We start from the raw sequence: 18834 nt of genomic DNA on the forward strand, positions 1-18834 counted from the left end.
TGTGTAAAGGGATTGAACAAAGATCTTGAAATGCAGTTTCAATGTTCCTTGAACATGGAGTCCCAGGTACATCGGATAGTGAATTTAACATTCTTTCCTTTATTGGTCAATGCATTGAGTATTGCAGTTGGGAGGTGATGTTGTGGCTGTACAGGACATTGGTTAGGCCATTTTTAGAATACTGTGTGCAATTCTGGTCTGCCTGCTTTAGGAGGGATTTTGTGAAACTAGAAAGGGTTCAGAAAAAAATTTACAAGGATGTTGTCAGGGTTGGAGGGTTTGAGCTGTAGGAAGAGGCTAAATAGGTTAGGGCTGTTTTTCCTGGAGCATCAGAGGCGGTGGGGTGACATTATTAGAGGTTTTTTAAATCACGAGGAGCATGGATAAGGTAAATAGAGAAGGTCTTTTCCCAGGGTAGGGCATCAAAAACTAGAGGGCACAGGTTTAAGGTGAGAGGGGAAAGATTCAAAAGGGCCGAAGGGGCAATGTTTTCATGCAGGGGGTGGTGCGTATGTGGAATGAGCTGCCAGAAGAAGTGATGGAGGCTGGTACAATTACAACATTCAAAAGGCTTTTGGATGGGTATATGACTAGGAAGGGTTTAGAAAGATAGGTCCCAAATGCTGGCAAATGAGACTCGATTTATCTGGAATATCGGGTTGGCATGGGCAAGTTGGATCGAAGGATTTGTTTTCGTGCTGCATATCTCTCTGACTGATTCTCTGTCTGATTCTTATTTTAATTCTAATTCTGGATCACCTGTTTTATAGGTTAAAAGAAAATGAGAATCTGTACGAATTCACCAAACATAGCAAGTATGTGGCTGCTGTTTGGTTGAGTTTATCTGCTTTACAGACCTGGCAAGTTAGGTTTATGTTATTGTAGTGATTTATATGTGAAGAAAATCTCATTGGTCATGAACTTGTAAAAAGATTTCATATGAGCCGTCTCATGAAATTATACTGTATTTCTGAAGCAGCTCTTTACATTTTGTCACAGTCCAGATATTAATCACGGGTTTTTTGTTCTTTAGGTTCAGGTCAGGGCTGGGATTTTCCATGGAACTGAACTCCTTTGTGAACCTGTTGTAAGCAATGAGATTTCTGGGAAAAATGACCTTGTATGGAATGAGACACTGGACTTTGAAATCAATGTTTGTGATCTGCCGAGAATGTCCCGACTCTGTTTTGCTGTCTATGGAGTGATGGATAAAGTGAAGAAACAGAAATCAACAAAGAATGTGACCAAATACCAGACCATTCGGAAAGCAGGAAAAGTGGTTAGTTTCTACATTTTGTCTATGCTTTGGTAGCCTTGCTAAGTCTACACTCTGATATCAACCGTAGGATCTGCGTACGTAATTTCATTTTGTAAAGGCACTGCAGTTAATTTGCAATTATAGCCTGGAAGCTCAACTGGCACTTAAACATCCAGATTGTTGAGCCTCTCTGCTACTTTCCTTCTTAAAAGCATTCCTTATAACTTGTGTCTTTGTCAAATTACTAGCCGCCTGTCCTAATATCTAATGTGGTCGAATGTCAAATTTTGTTTGATGTGCCTGTTTTTCAAAAAAAACCTGGTGATGTTTGATTACATTAAAGGCATGACATAAATGCACCTTATTTATGTTATTGATACCGGAATAAAATGTTCTGAGGACTTTGAGAAGAAAGAATCTGAGCTGATTCCTAAAAGAAACAAATTAAATCTGTTATTACCTTGCATACTCTTAAAAAGACTACATTGATACGAAGCTTCATACCAACAGTGTGAATGCGTTCCTAATTGTGATGCAAAATAGTTTTAATTCTGTTGCTTCTAATCATATTAGCTATGATTTTGCAAGGCAGAAGTTGTTTGTCTTGAACATGTGCTGTGTGGTTAGACAGTAGTGGGGGCCCGTAATTTTAATTTGTGGTCAGGTTTGCTTTTCTCCTTCATGTTTACTCCATTTGCTGCAACAAAGACAAAGTTGCTGGAAAAACCCAGCATGACTGAGGAAGGGCCACTGGACCGGAAATGTTAACTCTTGTTTTTTTTCCCTTCATAGATGCTGCCAGACCTGCTGAACTTTTCCAGCAACTTTGTTTTTGTTCCTGATTCACAGCATCTGCAGTTCTTTCAGTTTTTTACTCCATTTGTTTGTCAGATTTAGACGAGTTGGCCAAGCCTCCATCTAGTGGATAAACAATGTCATACCAGGCTTTGATCAAAAAACTCCACTCTCACCGAAGGAGTGCATCCTTGATAAATTGTGCTTGGACTGCCCAAATTCCATATTCTCTCAGCTCTCCCATTTGCCACTGGTTGTCTTGTTAGCCGGAAGACAGAATTAAACATGTTGTTGCCTCGGATCCAGCATGGGAATGGATGATTGTACAGAATGAGCCAGACCAACATCTTTTAGCATCAACTTTTTATTGTTCCTCAGAGGGTGATCACTGCATGGACTAGACTTTTGGGTCACAATCGCACCCTTCCTTCCTCAGTAACCTCAGGTTTCTAGTATGTGTTTTCATAATTTAATCCTCTAAGTTGTAGTGTACGCCAGTGAATCCACTCCATAGCCCTCCATAGCCCTCCGAGGCCAGAAAGTGTTCTACACTGTTGAAGCACAAGCACTCTTGCACTCTTGCACTGTTGCCCTCCCCACCCCCAAACAATCAATCCCACTCCTTCTTTACAGCTGTAACAAGAACTGCATAGTTTGGCTAAAAAGAACTTTAACAAGCCCTAAGATTGTAAAAGGCAAGAGATAAACGTGAATCCTTCCTTCTTTCTTTCACCATTAGCACTATCCAATTGCATGGGTGAACACAATGATATTTGACTTCAGAGGACAGCTGAAGAGTGGTGACCTATCACTACACTGCTGGTCGTCATTTCCTGGTAAGTGTTCTCTTGGATATACCTTGTTCTAAGTGAATTCAAAAAGATAATTGTTACATTTTCAGAATTTCTTTTCCATGATATGAGTAATTCACAAGTAAGTTATCCTTGGATTGCAGATGAATTGGAAGAAATGTTGAATCCCATGGGCACAACACAGGCAAATCCATATACTGAGAATGCTACCGAGTTACATATTCAGTTTCATGAATACAGCAAAGTAGCAATCTTCTATCCTGCTTTTGACAAGGTAGGTTCAACTTGTGTCTTAAATATGAACTTGCTATTACTTGTGCTTGGATTTTGTTTCTGACCCTGTTATCAATTTCCTTCAAGTTTTGATGACATCTTATGCTGTTCCCAGGCTATAATGGGGAGGACATTGCTCACTTTGTCTTTTTGTGTTCATTCTCCCTATTCAACAAGGTGAAATGAGGTTCAGCACAGTCAGATGCAAATTAATCTGCAACTCTGCTCATCATTGCTTCATATGTCTGACACATACATTTCTCAGTCCAGCCATTCCAGTCGATTGTCTTCAGCTATTCCCTACTAAGTGGACAGAGTATGTCCCAAACCCCAGAGGTAACAGAATAAGATAACAAAGTGTGAAGCTGGATGAACACAGCAGGCTAAGCAGCATCTCAGGAGCACGAAAGCTGGTGTGTCTAGGCCTGAAATGTCAGCTTTTGTGCTCCTGAGATGCTGCTTGGCCTGCTGTGTTCATCCAGCTTCACGCTTTGTTATCTTGGATTCTCCAGCATCTGTAGTTCCCATTATCTCAGGTAACAGAATAACATCCTTTTCATAGATAATGGGAACTGCAGATGCTGGAGAATTCCAAGATAATAAAATGTGAGGCTGGATGAACACAGCAGGCCAAGCAGCATCTCAGGAGCACAAAAGCTGACGTTTTGGGCCTAGACCCTTCATCAGAGAGGGGGATGGGGAGAGGGAACTGGAATAAATAGGGAGAGAGGGGGAGGCGGTCCGCCTCCCCCTCTCTCCCTATTTATTCCAGCTCCCTCTCCCCATCCCCCTCTCTGATGAAGGGTCTAGGCCCAAAACGTCAGCTTTTGTGCTCCTGAGATGCTGCTTGGCCTGCTGTGTTCATCCAGCCTCACATTTTATCAACATCCTTTTCATGTTGCATTACTTAGTCACCGCCCTTTATTGATCAATAGCTAGCTAATGAGTGAATAAGAATAGTCTGGGGATAACAAGCCTCCACTTGAAGAGGTAAGGAGTCACATCTATTAATGCCATACAATACCAATCTGAGCCAGAAAATTATGACTTGAACCAGCTCTAATGTTTTGTCTCACTTTTTAATTTAAATAGAAAAAGAAAGCCTTTTGTGGACTATTGTTCATTGGGTTTAAACCTGACACCTTGTATTGTCTAATATAATATATAAAAAACAAGTTTTACAAGTTCCAAATTGCACCCCCAGCATTGCATTGAACAGAAAAGATTGCGGAACTGAAGGAGGTTGTTTAACCATTAACTCCTGTACCAGCTCTTCGACAGCCAGCTGGTTTAGCATAATCCCATTTCCCTATTTCTTTCTTGCCTCACTTTATTTTCTTTCAAAATATCAATTTAGTCTAATTTTGCATGTTGTAATCGTTGAGTAACAATGAAGCATGTTTTATCTTTGTCTCTCTTGGGGGTGCATGGTAATTCCACCATCAATACTGGGTTGATAATCTAGTGGAGGAATTTGCCTGATCACTGTGGAACCTGCCCAGATCTCACCCTTTTGATTCTAAGATGACTCGTTTTTATCAATTTACAGCCCAAACAGAAAATCTGAAAATTCCTCCAGTTTGGGGGTGAGGAGAAGGGAAAGCCCTATAGTTCTGTCTCCTGGGTAGCTCACTTTGTTTTAGACGTCCAAAGAGCAAGAAAACAACATCAATTTTTACATGTAAATCTTCTGTTTAAAAATTGCAAAGGTGAGGTGTGATAGCTGATCATTTCTGCATAATTAAATGTCTTTTTCTAAATGACTCTGATGAATACAGCAATAGTAACATAAACCGCTAAATAACTGGGTGATGAAAAACATATCCTTAAATGTTGTGCAGAAACAAAATGCTGCAGGTCATAGGCATCTGAGAGAGAAACAAAAAATGCTGAAAATAATCAGCAGGTTTGGCATAATCAATGGAAAGAGAAAAACAGATCATGAATCCTAAAGGATCAAGCTTGTGATCTGCCATCAAAGTTGATCCTAACGCATTAAAAACTAGGGCTGAGGGGGTAAAGATTTTTTTTAAAGAGTGTGCCATTTCATTAGATTGAGGAACGTGGTTGTGTCTAGCAAAGAAACACCTGAATCTGAGGATAAAGCAAGTGAGCTGATGTCAGAAACCTTACTGTCCTCTGTGTGTTTGAGACAGATCCCATCTTTGCCTGAAACCTGCTCAGTGTGAAGATTGTTGTATATGCATAAGTGTTTGTGGCTTGAATGTTACATTTTTTTTCTTCTTTATTCATCAATAAAAGATCTTGGAAAAGGCAGCAGAGATTGCACGAAGCAACGACTCCCTGAGCACATCAGTAAGTAAAATGCAAGTGTAAGAATGTACAAGAGCATGCTATGCTGCCATCTAGTGCTTGTCATTTATGTAGCATTAATATTGATATTAACCTCTTGAGCTGGCACTGACCCATTTAATAATAGGTATGTCATATATGTAATGTAGTCAGCGTTATACTGACATGAAATTAACAAAAAAAAAACTAAGATTCATAGATTTGTCATATAACAAGAAATTGGAATACGAGCGAATTTGTAGCTTCACAGAGATCTTAATGCAGTTAATATAATTAACTCAAATTGAATCTAGATGTCTATATAGTCTACTTTGGGGTCAAAAATGATTCGTGATTTGATAGGGGACTTTCTGAAGGTGAACAGGGTGAACAAGCAAACACTGAACACACTACTCCATTCTAATCCCAATAATTCAAGTTTGATTTGCAATGAAAGAAATAGAATTGTCCCGTAATGTGAATTGAAGAAAGCAAACAGTAAATAAGGCAACATGAAATCTTGCATTTTTTATTTTAAGTAATGATTTTCAAACATTGAGTAAATTGTAACGTGATATGTATCTTTTCACAGCCACTTTTGAAATTTCATCTGCAATGTCTCTCATAAAATCAATGACAGCAATAACTCAGCCCTTTTACACCTTGTTAATTCACACAATCTGTTCTGTCTGATTCACTGCTGTCTGAGATGGCACACAGTAATCGTGACCTTGACTCAGATACAACTCTTTTTTTTCTTGCTGCTGTGCCCTTTCTAGTAAGTCACGTCAGATAGAACAGTCTAAGGAGTTGGTTGCCTTCCCTTCCTCAGGAAGGGCATGGAGCTGTAAAAGCAAATTCTTTTTAATAAGCTTTGCATTCCACAGCAAATACATTGTTGATATGCTGCACTGTAGTAGAGACCTGTAATGTGAGGTGGGGAATGAATACTAGGATAAAAATTTTAAATTGGAAACTCTTAAGTAGGAGACCATGAATTGGTGTAGTTCACTGAGCACAGGGATGATGGCTGAGCAGGGTTTGATGAGAGTTTGCATGTGGACAAGAGAGCTTGAATGAGCTTTTGCTTAAAGATGATGGAAAGGGGGAACTGGTGAAGAAAGCATTGGAATAGTAATTTCTGGCAGTGACAAAGATGTGTGAGGGTTTCTGCAGTGGACAGCAAAAACCAAGATGGAAATAGAAGTGGGCAGTTTTTAATCAGGAGAAAACAGAAGATTAAGATTTAGTTTACGGTCACTTTGGATGCTGAAGGCGTGGACCATTTGGTTCAACAGGCACAGTGCCTGTAGAAGGGGAGCTGAATTGACGGTGAAGCAACAGACATTTGGGCTGAGATGAAAACTGATGCCTCTGGTCTTCCAGATATCAATTATAGGTCATCCAGCAGGTGACGTCAGCCAAGCAGCATGAAAAAACTGACACTGGAGCTGCTGAGAAAGACATGGAGAGATGTAGATGGATTTCATTAGCATGCATGTAGAAAAATGTAGTGGAGCCTTTACTGTTTTTTTCAGACAATATTGCTGAGGGCAGCGTACAAACAAGGGTCAAACATAGTTCCTCCAAAAGCTCCAGAGATGACAATGCAGCAGCAGGAAGAGAATACACTGCTGAAGGTGTTTTAGCACTGCTTTGCAAGGTGAGTTCGGAGTTACGAAAGATTGGTTCCACTGAGCTGAAAAATGAAGGAGCGAAGATACCTCATTCATTCGTTGGCTGCAGACTAGATGACGTGTGTCCCAGAAAGGCCCCCAACTCTCAAGAAGCTAAGTGAATAGCTCTCTGATGAAGGGTCTAGGCCCGAAACGTCAGCTTTTGTGCTCCTGAGATGCTGCTTGACCTGCTGTGTTCATCCAGCCTCACATTTTATTATCTTGAATAGGTGAGGAGCCTCATTTGAGAAATTGAGCAAAGAAAGTTGGTGCAGCAAGGAGTGCTTTTATGAGATTAGGGCTAAGTGGCTTTGTTAGAGCTGGTAGAGATCTTTGGTTTGACCATTATCTTGCTGGATATAGAGAATGCATGCCACAAACGAAAAGTGCCCCATTGATCGGTATCTTTTTAAGCTAATTCGGCAACTACATACAGCTAAAATTACTTGATTTTAAAAATGGGTGGAATTTGACAGCTCTTTGATTACATAGCTGTTTTCTCTCCATCAGTGGGACAGATCATAAGTATCAGCTGACAGCAGAAACAAAGATCTGTTAATGGCATATTTTCTCTGCAGGAAGGCACCCCATTTCCTGCTGGAACAAATGAGGCCAAACCATCATGATTGTCTCTGTAGGTGAAGTTTAATTAGAATCCTGGCTTCCTATGTTGAAATCCAATGCTTGTGTGTGATATTTCAAGGTTTTAATTTTGTTTTCAGAAATGTCAATGTTGGCAAAACAATTCAGTTTGCACTGCAGATGACCTTTCAAGTAACTGGTAACCATTCCTTCATTCAGGGTCGAGGATGGAAGAAATTACATATTGAGCTAAGAGAAATCATGGAACGAGATCCATTATCACAATTGTGTGAAAATGAAATGGATTTAATATGGACTCTACGATATGATTGTCGTGAAAACTTTCCTCAGTCACTGCCCAAACTGCTGCTCTCAGTAAAGTGGAATAAACACGAAGATGTGGCACAGGTATATCTATCAAACATGGCTTCTCGCTTTAGATTTGTTAATATTTTGGTGTCTGGAATGAAAAACATCTTTTTCGAATAATGTTTAAAAGCATTGTAATGAATTCCTTCTGTTGTGCTTCATTTAACTGTTGCATTGTGCTGCTTTTTGTAATGAACCTCCATTAACCCATTTACTTGACTTGCCACGTCTACTCCTCATCACTACCGTTGCACTACTACTGCTATGTTGGGAATAGTGTGGAATGTAGTGTGAACCTTCCTGTAGCCTTCATAAAAGTTCATAAAGAGGGAGTATGTTTAGTCACTGCTGCAGGCAAACGAACATTATTCATGAATGACGAACAGAGCAAATCCACAAAAATTATTTTGACAAATGAAAGCAGCTTGAAATTACTTAACTAGTTTATGTAAGAGATACCTTGCCACATGTTGCACATCTAGCTACAACATCTCGCTTCACAGTCTGTGAAATGTAGTTACAGCTATAATGTGGGCAAGTAGGCAGGTGTGTACAGCATGTTAGAACAGTGGAGGAATAAATGATCAGTTCATTTAGCTTGATGATTTATGCTTAAGGGTGAAATATTGGTTGGACACCAAGAGAACTCCATATCAAATAGCTCCATGATATCTTTTACATCTATCAGACAACACAACCTTAATTTTCTGCCTTGTGGAACAAATGACACTTCTGACAGTGTAGCCCCTCCTCCTTCCTACTGCAATGAGGTATGAGCCTGAAATAGGCCTTCCAACTGAAATGTATGTCTTACACTTGGAACATCGCAATAGCTGATCAAACTTCAACATTATTGGAGAAGGCTTCTACAAAATTGCATGTAATTCGTAAAATGTAACGTTGTTTCAGCATTAGGACCATGACACGTGCTTTTTTTTTTGAACAGTATACACAACTTTCTCCCGCGCTCTTCTTTGAGCAACACATCAACCTGTTTTCTTATTAGTTTAGTTTAAATTTGTTTACGTTGACCTCCATTTAATAAACATCTAACCATTACTTTCATGTCTTGCACCAAAACTCTTTTCGGGCCCAGATCTCCCTCAAAGGTACTGCTAACACAATTGGACAGCACTACCACTGCTCGAGGAAAAAAGGCTGCGTTTCTAAATGAAATGCATTTGATCTTCAGTGTTTCTTCAAGATAAAACTGCATTGCCCCGAGGTCCTCCTTCCTCCTTGTCACTTTGGTGTTTGCCAGCCAAAAAACAAAAATGACAATAACAGGAAACTACTGTGTAAAAGGTTTTACAGTAAGATACTGTAGTTTTGGATCACTGAGAAAATTCCGCACAAAATCTTAAAGGAAACCTTTCCGGTGACTTTCTCTTCTAATAAAATTGCTACAATTTATTAGTTTTGGTATCTTTGATATGTATCTCTGATTTTTAACTGCTTCCTTTCTACTTACCCATTTTTATGAACTGACACGATAAACAATTGTGAATATTTATTGCACTTTTTTGTGGGGCTTCTTGCATGCTGTATAAAGATGGATCCCATTTCAGGAATGTTTGCAGATAGAATCCTTGGACATAATTTAATGCACTGCCCGAGGTGAATTTTGTGTAGGATGAGGGAAACCTTGCTTTCCTGCCATTGTCTCAATTGTGTCTGGCCCATGAATGTTTGCACACCATCTTTTCGCCCTTTCATCAACTGGGAGCCTTATTTCTTGCCCCCTTCAGGACCTCATTCTGCCTTCTCCAGAATTCAGCCAGCAGAGGGCAGGATAGCTATTAAAAGACATGCCTGAGCAGCAAACTGTCAGGGATTGGCGTGTTGTGCCTGACCAAGGAAGCCAACATCAGGAAGGTGTGGGGATGTCGCAAGGTGGACACCATTCAGAACACCACACCCCTTCCTCTTCTGACCCATTGTTCTGCACCTGCATTCCCTGTGGCCTGGATCCCCTGCTGATGCCAGACCCATGTTACTGCCACTGCTCTCCTGTTTGAGGCTGTTAACAGCAAGGAGCTGCTGGCCTTTAATTTGCTAGCACCACTCTGCTTCTAAGGCTTTTGATCACTACTGGTCACACCAGGGCCCGATTTGGTACTTAGTATGAAAGGCCCACCCCACAAGAAGTATCGTGGGATTTTTGTGAGGTGGCACAGTGGCTCAGTGGTTAGCACTGCTGCCTCACAGCGCCAGGGACCCAGGTTCAATACCTTCCTTGGGCGCCTGTCTGTGTGGAGTTTGCACATTCTCCCCGTGTCTGCATGAGTTTCCTCTGGGTGCTCAGGTTTCCTCCCACAGTCCAAAGATGTGCAGCTAGTGAGATTGGTCATAGTAAATTGCCCATAGTGTTCAGAGATGGATAGATTAGGTGGATGGATCTGGGTGGCATGTTCTGAGGCTCAGTGTGGACGTGTTGCGTTGAAGGGCCTGTTTCCACACTCTAGGAATTCTATGATTCTTTCCTTTCAAGCTACTTTCTGGATTAAAGTTTGCCCTTTGTATCCAGCTTGCTACTCTCCAATATTAACATGTATGAAATTGTTGAGTTTTTTGTTTATCTTAGTAGGTTTCAGGTATTCCACTTGCTGAGTCAACAGCCTGTTATGATGTAGTAACAGGATGTTAGACAAGATCCTGCGCACTTTTTTTTTGCATGAGTGCTAAGTATCCATCTGAGTTGATTAGCATCCAACTTTGCAGTTACTGTTTTTCCTCCTCTTTCTGTCAGTGGTTTACTTTGACGTGAGGGCATTCATTCTTTGTTAAAGTGCCCTTCAGCTCTCCTAAATGGCCCTGCTCTTTAATCAGCTCCCTGCAAGCCGAATGGCTCCTAAGCCGAATCTGGTCTTCAGCCGATAGTCACTAATGCTTACACTTAGTCAGGGCCAATCACTGGAAATCTGGAGCATAAACCCTGATTTAATCATTCTTTTATCTCTCCCCAATTCTAAGGTATTGACATTAGTAATGGGCCACCGACTGCCATCTGGTGGCAATCTAGTATCTCAGCAAAAAAATTCCCAATCAAATTTCCTTGGTCTGGACAGATCAACTACCCATCACTTTAGCTATTGATTTATATGGAAAATTTCTGACATTAGTTGAGAATACTCAAAATGATACATAGCTTGTGTAACCTTTTTTGATTTCTGCTCAACACCACCCATTTGCCCAATTTTATTTTCCAATCCAAAATGTTTGTTACAGATGATCGATTCAGTATCACTCAAACGAATAAGCTGCCAAGCTAAAGGTAACCAGAAACATGGCCTCTTTATCTTATTTCATATTCAGTTAGCTCATATCTGTTTAATTACACTGTTTTCTTGTCTTTGATCCCAGTTCTCAGATGACAAATCTGATTGAGGCAATCTCAGTTCTGATAGTTGTCCTGGGATCCATAACTGTTTGACAGAGAATTTCCCACTTCCATGACCCTTTGTGTGAAAGGTATTTCTTTGTTCCACCCAAAGCAGAGTTAATGTGGTGGGTTATTCTGACCCTTAGTAAGGGGCATTTCAACCTGAAACATGAACTTCTGTTCACTCCAGAGATGATGTCTGATCTGCTGAGTGTATGTTTTCATTGCTTCAATTATGAGGATGGATTATATAGACTGCAATGTAAAGTTAACTAAACGTAAAAACTGGTAACAGTCCGTAGCTTGGTCAAATATGTAGTCGAGACGGATTACTGTGACATGCCCCTCTTCAAAATGGAGAAAAGTTTTGGGACTGTCATGTTATTATCTAAACCTTGAGAATTTACTGTTGTCCTCAAAAAGGAAAAATCAGCCAGAGTGCCTATTGTTTTGTTAATGTCGTTACTGGCCCACGCACACATGGACAGAATGTGAGGACCGAATGTGAGACTTAACTATGGTACCCTTCCTGGGTGAATAGCCTTTTTAGACCACATTGGATACTCTCACACAATATAATTTTCATGAAGTGTCAGAGTGCTTATCTTGGGGTTGCAGATCAGTAAGAATTTGATTTGACTTTGTTTTTTTTATTGTCACATACGGAGTCACAGTGAGAAGTGTTGTGTGATATATCTGGTTTGCACACAATACCTTACACAAGTACATCAGAGCAATAGAACAGAATGCAGAATATAATCTCGCAGGTACAGAGAAGGCGCAGAGAAAGATCAACTGTGAAATGTGAGAAGTCTGTTCATAAGTCTTATGGCAGCAATGAAGAACCTGTCCTTGAATCTGTTGGTACGTGTTTTCAAATTTCTGCATCTTCTGCCTGATGGAAGAGGGTGGAAGTGAGCAAAACCGGGTTGGGACAGGTCTTTGATTATGCTAGCCACTGTTCCGAGGTAGCGGGCAGTCAGGACTGAGTCAATGCAAGAACCGCTGTTTTTCCTGATGGATTGGGTTGTGTTCATAGTTCTGTGTAATTTCTTGCAGTCTTGGGCAGAGCACTTGCCAGACCAAGCTATAACGTATCTGGTAAGGATGCTTTCTATGGTGTATTTATAAAAATTTTAAGAATCATTGTGGACATGCCAAATTTCCTTAGCTTTCTGAGGAAGTCGAGGCATTGGTATGCTTCCTTGACTGTGTAGTGTTGACATGGATGGACCAGGATAGATTGTTAGTGATATTTACTAGTAGGAACTTGTACTAAGACCACCTCCACTTCAGCATCATTGATACAGACAGGGGTGTGTCCTCCACTCTGCTTCCTTAAGGCGATGACTATCTCCTTCATCTTGCTGATGCTGGAGAGATTGTTGCCTTAAGCTGTTTGTCTGTTTCCTGTATTCTCTCTCTCTTGTTTGGGATCTGACCCACCAAGGTGGTGATCATCAGCAAATTTGTAAATCGAGTTAGAGCTGAATTTGGCCACACAACCGTGAGAATATAAGGGAATATAGTAAAGGGCTGAGTTTGCAGCCTTGTGGAACACCAGTGCTGAAGATTATTGTGAAGATGTTGCCACCTAACCTTGCTGATTGTGATCTGCGGATCGGGAATTTGAGGATCCAATTGTATATGGGGGAGCAGAGTCCTGGGCCCCCGGAGTTTGGTGAAAGTATGGTATTGAAGGTGGAGCTAAAGTCAATAAACAGGTGTCTGATGTAGGTGTCCTCTATTTCCACGTTCAAGGGATGTGTGTAGGGCCAGGGAGATGAAATTTTCCATGGACCTATTGGGATAGTAGGTGAATGGTAGCAGATCAAAGCAATCTGAGAGACCAGAGTTGATATGTGCTATTACTAATCCCTCGAAGCAGTTCACAATCACCTTCACTGAGGTGAGTGTGGGATCTGGATTTTTTTTTAAATGGTGGTACTTAGTGTGACAGGGTAGAATTGAAGGCACAGTCCAGTGTACAGTGGTAGCTGTGCTCATATGCTCTTTGTTTTCTCGTTCGTGACCCCCAATAGCCTGCAGTGCACTTTGCAGAAGGAATTTTCAAAGGTCTACTCCAAGTTGTATTTTTAAGCCCAGTGAAAATCACGTGTGATGTCGCAGGGCATTGAAGTTTACAGCTGGGTAGTTGCAAATGCTGGCTGCTCTCCCAAATCACATAATTTGGAATTAATTACCTCGCGCATGAACCTCTGTTCGAAAAATATGATGAGTTATATGTCTTACCACTGCAGTTGTCAAGGTTCAGGTGCTTGTTCTGTGCTTGCCAAGCACATTCCAGAGTTATCCTAGTCACCACCTATCTGCATGTTCAATGTGTGCAGAGCTTTCAAAAAAAAAGTGACAGTGGTAGAGAGTGAAGTTGTGGCAGTCAGGGGTCAAGTCATAAAATGGCACTTGGAGACACTAGGAAGCAGTGAGATCAGAAGGAAGAAAGTTAAATTTTAAACATTCTTCTCCATCTCTCAAATGCTGGGGCCTCCAAATTTCCGGTTACGATTTCTGAATTATTTGCAATAGTTCCTTTCAACGAAACAACGAAGTTCACAGCTGACCATGGAGAAACCTGTGTGGTGAGCTCACAGCAATGGAACAGCCAGGTGACCGGTGGTTGCTGCTGATGGCCAAAGGAGTCATACTTAAAATGCCAGCTGAGGCCATGTCCACAGTGTCCTCAGCAATGAACAATGTTAGTGAGTCAAGACCTATTTTGATATCTCTCAAGAACAATTGTCAACCTTCCCACTTTGAGGTCCTGTTTCGTGTTGGAATGGATACTCGGAAGAAGATCCCCCGACATTCCTCCACTCTCCAAACAACTTGATCTTCTGGGTTCCCAACGCAACTGCCTTCATAACTGGAGGCAAAATTGGGATCAAATCCCAGTGGCATATAGAGCTTTTTGTGGATTGTGGGGAGGAAAAGTGTCATTTTAAGCATGGGAAGGGATAGAAATCCTGGACAGCACTACTGCACCTGGGTTCGTTCCAGCCCCAAACAGAGCTCGGTAGGCTTCCAGAAGCCTAGGCCCTAGTGATGACGTACCCCCGTTTCTGGGCTCTGACTTTAAATAATGTTTAGTACTGTTCAGCATGAGGAGAAATCCCTTGATGTCTGCTTTGCACCCATGAAACTGGTGCTTGGCCTTTCGCAGTTTGTATCATGGACCAGAAGTGTTCTGGCCAACATACTGCCTGTGTTCCAGAGGTACGCAGGTCAAGGTGTTATGTATAAATGGGTAAAGCTTACACTGCTCAACTTCTTAATTGTACTCTGTTCAGGCATGTGAGTTAGGCAACAGAGTCAACTAGCTGGAGACCATTCGAAAAAGGCCCAAGAAGTTAGAATATTTTAAATTTTATGGGCTTAGCAGAAGCAGGATTGTCCATGTTTCTAAAAAAAAAATCATAATTTGTTTCCTGCTATAGATTGTGTTCAAGTCAGCCCCCACACCTTGACTTGACCTGACATGATAGAAAACTGATTTCCAAGCAGTGAGCTGTTGCAGTGTACCACTTTATTGTGTACACTCTCTTTTTTGATCTATCATAAAGATTGTATGTAACTTAGCAAGTGGGCAGAGCATACAGGATGCCTTTGAGCAAAGGATTTCCCCTCCCAAATTAAAACCAACTTTTTACGCAGGTTTGCACTTAATGCTCCCACTATACCAACAGGCCCGTCCCTCAGTGAATTAATACCAGTGAAGGTGGAAGAGGCCATTAATTGTCCACTTACAGACCTCAGTTGGTGATGGGGCAGGATGGCTGTACGTAGGCTTTCCCATCACCGGCATGATGGAGGGGTAAGTGAGAAAGTGACCAGGTCATCATCTATCATCACCTCACTTGATTAAGTTCCCACCCCACTTCCAAATTTGCACTGTTTGGAGGGGATTATGTGGGTGGGGAGTGAAGTATAGCATGTGGTTCCTTGCCTCTATTTTATGGTTTCCCTGAGAAATATTCTCATTTCTCAATTTCAAAATATTTCAGTTTGGTGAGCTATGTTGCATCAAAAATGAGCTTGTGTTTGCAGTGAATAACCTCGCTGTTTTAGCAACATGAAAACGTAATTTTTCAGTCCTCTGCTTCAGGAGTAATGAAGAAGGGCTCCATTGAGCACTTTTGTAGGCAATGGGAGCGGGAGACACTGGAGAGTTCTGTTTAGTGGATGATCTCCAGTTTCACTAGTCAGCAGCAGACTTTCATTAAACTTCCAGATAAGGAGCTCCTCTTAGCAGATTAGGTAACCCATGTAGGATCTCTGGGGTGGAGGAAAACAATCACTCAGTAGGTAGGGGCTCCAATTCGAGGAAGAATGGGGGAGGGTTGTACATCTGTCTGCAGGGATTCTCTGTAATTCAACGCGGGGAACACATTGTAGAGCATAACTGCGAGTAATTAGCTGAGAAAATAAGAACGCTTCAACCACCTTATTTTGTTTACATATTGAACAGAATCCATAGGCAGCCCTTCTCTGGAGAATATACTTCAGTTCAGCAGTATTGTGAGGTTATGTGAAACCCTAGTGTAAAGGTGCAACAAGATTTGAACTGCTACAGTTCATTGCATAGCTATGTGAATCCTAGTTTTTACGTTTACCATCCTTGTACGTTCACTACTTAATATTTTGTAATATTAGAATGAACGCTCCAAGGTGTGTATGTGTGTCCCAAGTACAACAGAAACATTTACTTTTAATATTTTACTCCCTAAACCCCCAAATTTTGTTAAATTTTTGATTAAAACAATCCATGCTTCCTTGACTCTAGAGAATGTATTGCAGTTCTAAAGTGACAAATTTGATCCAGATGCAGAAATATACACCGGCCTGCTGTCAAAACACCCCTCCTGTTGACCTTTTGACCTGTGATTGTCAATGCCAGGTACCCACCCTGGTCAGTGTGTTCATTGGCTTGTCCTTTCCATCTGAAAAGAATGACCAGGGAAATATAAACAAACTACTCAGTATTTTTGGAATTTCTTAGGCTGTTTTCATAGGCCTGGATTCTCCTGAACTCTCAGGAATGATTCAGAGGTGAATTTTCAGGCTGAGGATTTACATTTTGTTCCTGACTGTGGATGGAACCAGCAAAATATCTAATGGATATTTTCACTTGCAATTAATTTTCTTAAAAGGTGGAGGTAATCAGAATGTCGGGAATGAAAGTGACTCGTCGAGTATTTGGACTCCCTTTTGAATGAAACTTCCTAAAACGTGAATGTTAAGTGGCATAATTTCTAGTGAGAGATTGTGGATCAGTTTAAAGTTTCATTTCAGCTGTGAGCATTAGCTGATGTTTTACTCGACTCTTATGAATGACATTTCTTTGTTGAATTCCTAACTGTCTCCCATTTATAGAATACAACTTCTCTTCCCTTTCCTCCATCCTTACTCCCAGTCAATAGCTAATAAAAATGTTTTCCCAACTTGAAATTACTTGAGTACAGATTTTTAAACTAAATTAATATAAAGTTGACTTTGAGACTCTATGGTATTTTCAAGATCATTGAGACCCGTGGATTTTGTTTCAAATGACTTTTCTTAGCCCTCTTCAATATTCTGCTAAAAGATTTCTCATTGCGTGCAAACTGAGTTGCTGCAACACAAGCCAATCTGTAGTGTCTCACCCAATGCTCTAAATTATTGATGGCAATTTTTTTATTATTTCGTGCGATGTGGGCTTTGGCGGCAATGCCAACATATTGTCTATCCTAAATTACCATTGAATTGCGTCGTTTCCGAGTCAATATAAGAGTACAATTAAGAGTCACCACATTCCATGCAAAGTTCCTCGACTATCAGCATACTTCAAAGGCTCTGGCCTCTGATAGGATTCCAACTTTAGTACAACTTGCGTACTTTTGCACTCTGGAACTAGCCACATCCCTATCCAAGCTGTTCCAGTCCAATTTCAACCCTGACATCTGCTGATACGTGGTGTGAATGTAACTTGTCAGCAATGACCATCTCTAACAAAAGAGTGTCTTAGTATTGCTGCTCGTTATTTAATGACCATACCATTATTGAAGCTCCCTCTCTAAATATCTTGGGACTTTCTGTTGACCAGACTAACCATATAAATACTATGTCTACAAAAACATGACATTCAGCTGTGAGTAATTCACCCCCTGACTCCTCAAAGCCCACCCAACGTCTACAAGCTTCAAGTCAAGAGTGTGGTGGAATACTCTCCATTTGCCTTCATCTTCAATAGCATTCAGGAAGCTCAATGTCGTCTTGGTTCAAACAGCCTGTTTGATTTGGCAACATAGCTGACATTTTCAAAGTTCGCTCCCTCCACCAGTGTGCACCAGCTACAGCTTACACTGCAGCAACTCACTGATGCTTCTCGGGCAACAACTTACAATCTTGGGAATGCCGCAAGCCACACACCATCCAACTTGGGATTGCCTCACCGTTCCACCCCAATGTTGCTGAATCAAAATCCTGAACTTTCCTCCCTAACATTGCACCAAGGATTGCACTGGGTAATAATGCCTGCTCAACACTACCTTCTCAAAGGTGTTTAGGCATGTGCAATAAATCCTGGCCTCGTCAGTGCTATCCACATGATGTAAATGAATCAGAAATTGTAGTAAAGACCAGCAAACCTCCTTCACTGACTTGTTTAAATATGGTGATGGCGGTTTCATAAGTTTCAATTTCAGACTTTATTTATGTTAGTCATTTAAATTCAACCAGCTGCCAAGGTAGGATTTAGACCCTTGTCTCCAGACCATTGTCCTGGACCTTTAGTTTACTCATCCAGTGGCATTACCACTTCACCCCTATCTCTCCTCCAACCACCCCAACGTAAGACCAGAACTACCAGCATTCATTGTCATTCCTCGCCTTAAACAGACAGCAACTTTGGAAGTCTTTGCACAGGCAGTTAAACATGCAAATCTGTTTCTCCACTGGGCTTGTTGTTAAAGTCTTTGCAGATGCTAAATGATCAAAAGTCAGGGAATTGACATTATCTTGTGATGTTATGCTGTAATATTGAAAGCATCTAAGAAAAACTATAACTTATCGATGAGAGGTAATTGTTTTTAATAGTATATTAAGTTTATAATTTTGCCATGTACTAATCTTAAGAATATTTATGCACCTGGGAACCTAATATTATAGTTTTGTAATGCCAAATTTTAATTTTAAAAAATCTCAATGTTGGGAGATAAATTTGTAAAAGATTGTTTGATGTTGCAGCTTCTAATATGTACGTCCTATCTATATTTTGCTGAGTGCATGATAATCAGTGCATTTTACTCTGAAGCAGGGTCTTGACCTAAAATGTGAGCTTTCCTGCTCCTCTGATACTGCTTGGCCTGCTGTGTTCATCCACCCCTACACTGTGTTCGT

At 40.9% G+C, this 18834-nt stretch overlaps 1 protein-coding gene across 3 annotated transcripts in view; it reads left to right on the top strand.

Annotated features, from left to right (window-relative positions):
- Positions 1–18834, top strand: part of pik3cb (phosphatidylinositol-4,5-bisphosphate 3-kinase, catalytic subunit beta) — a 178961-nt gene that overhangs the window by 102998 nt on the left and 57129 nt on the right. For all 3 annotated transcript variants that reach the window (XM_048542604.1, XM_048542605.2, XM_048542606.1), the window contains 5 exons: positions 1034–1279; positions 2793–2889; positions 3009–3139; positions 5401–5454; positions 7908–8096. In XM_048542604.1, coding sequence (XP_048398561.1) covers positions 1034–1279; positions 2793–2889; positions 3009–3139; positions 5401–5454; positions 7908–8096 — 717 coding nt within the window. The remainder of the gene's footprint in view (positions 1–1033; positions 1280–2792; positions 2890–3008; positions 3140–5400; positions 5455–7907; positions 8097–18834) is intronic.

Source organism: Stegostoma tigrinum, chromosome 14, assembly GCF_030684315.1.
Source record: "Stegostoma tigrinum isolate sSteTig4 chromosome 14, sSteTig4.hap1, whole genome shotgun sequence".
In the NCBI taxonomy this organism is placed as follows: Eukaryota; Metazoa; Chordata; class Chondrichthyes; order Orectolobiformes; family Stegostomatidae; genus Stegostoma; species Stegostoma tigrinum.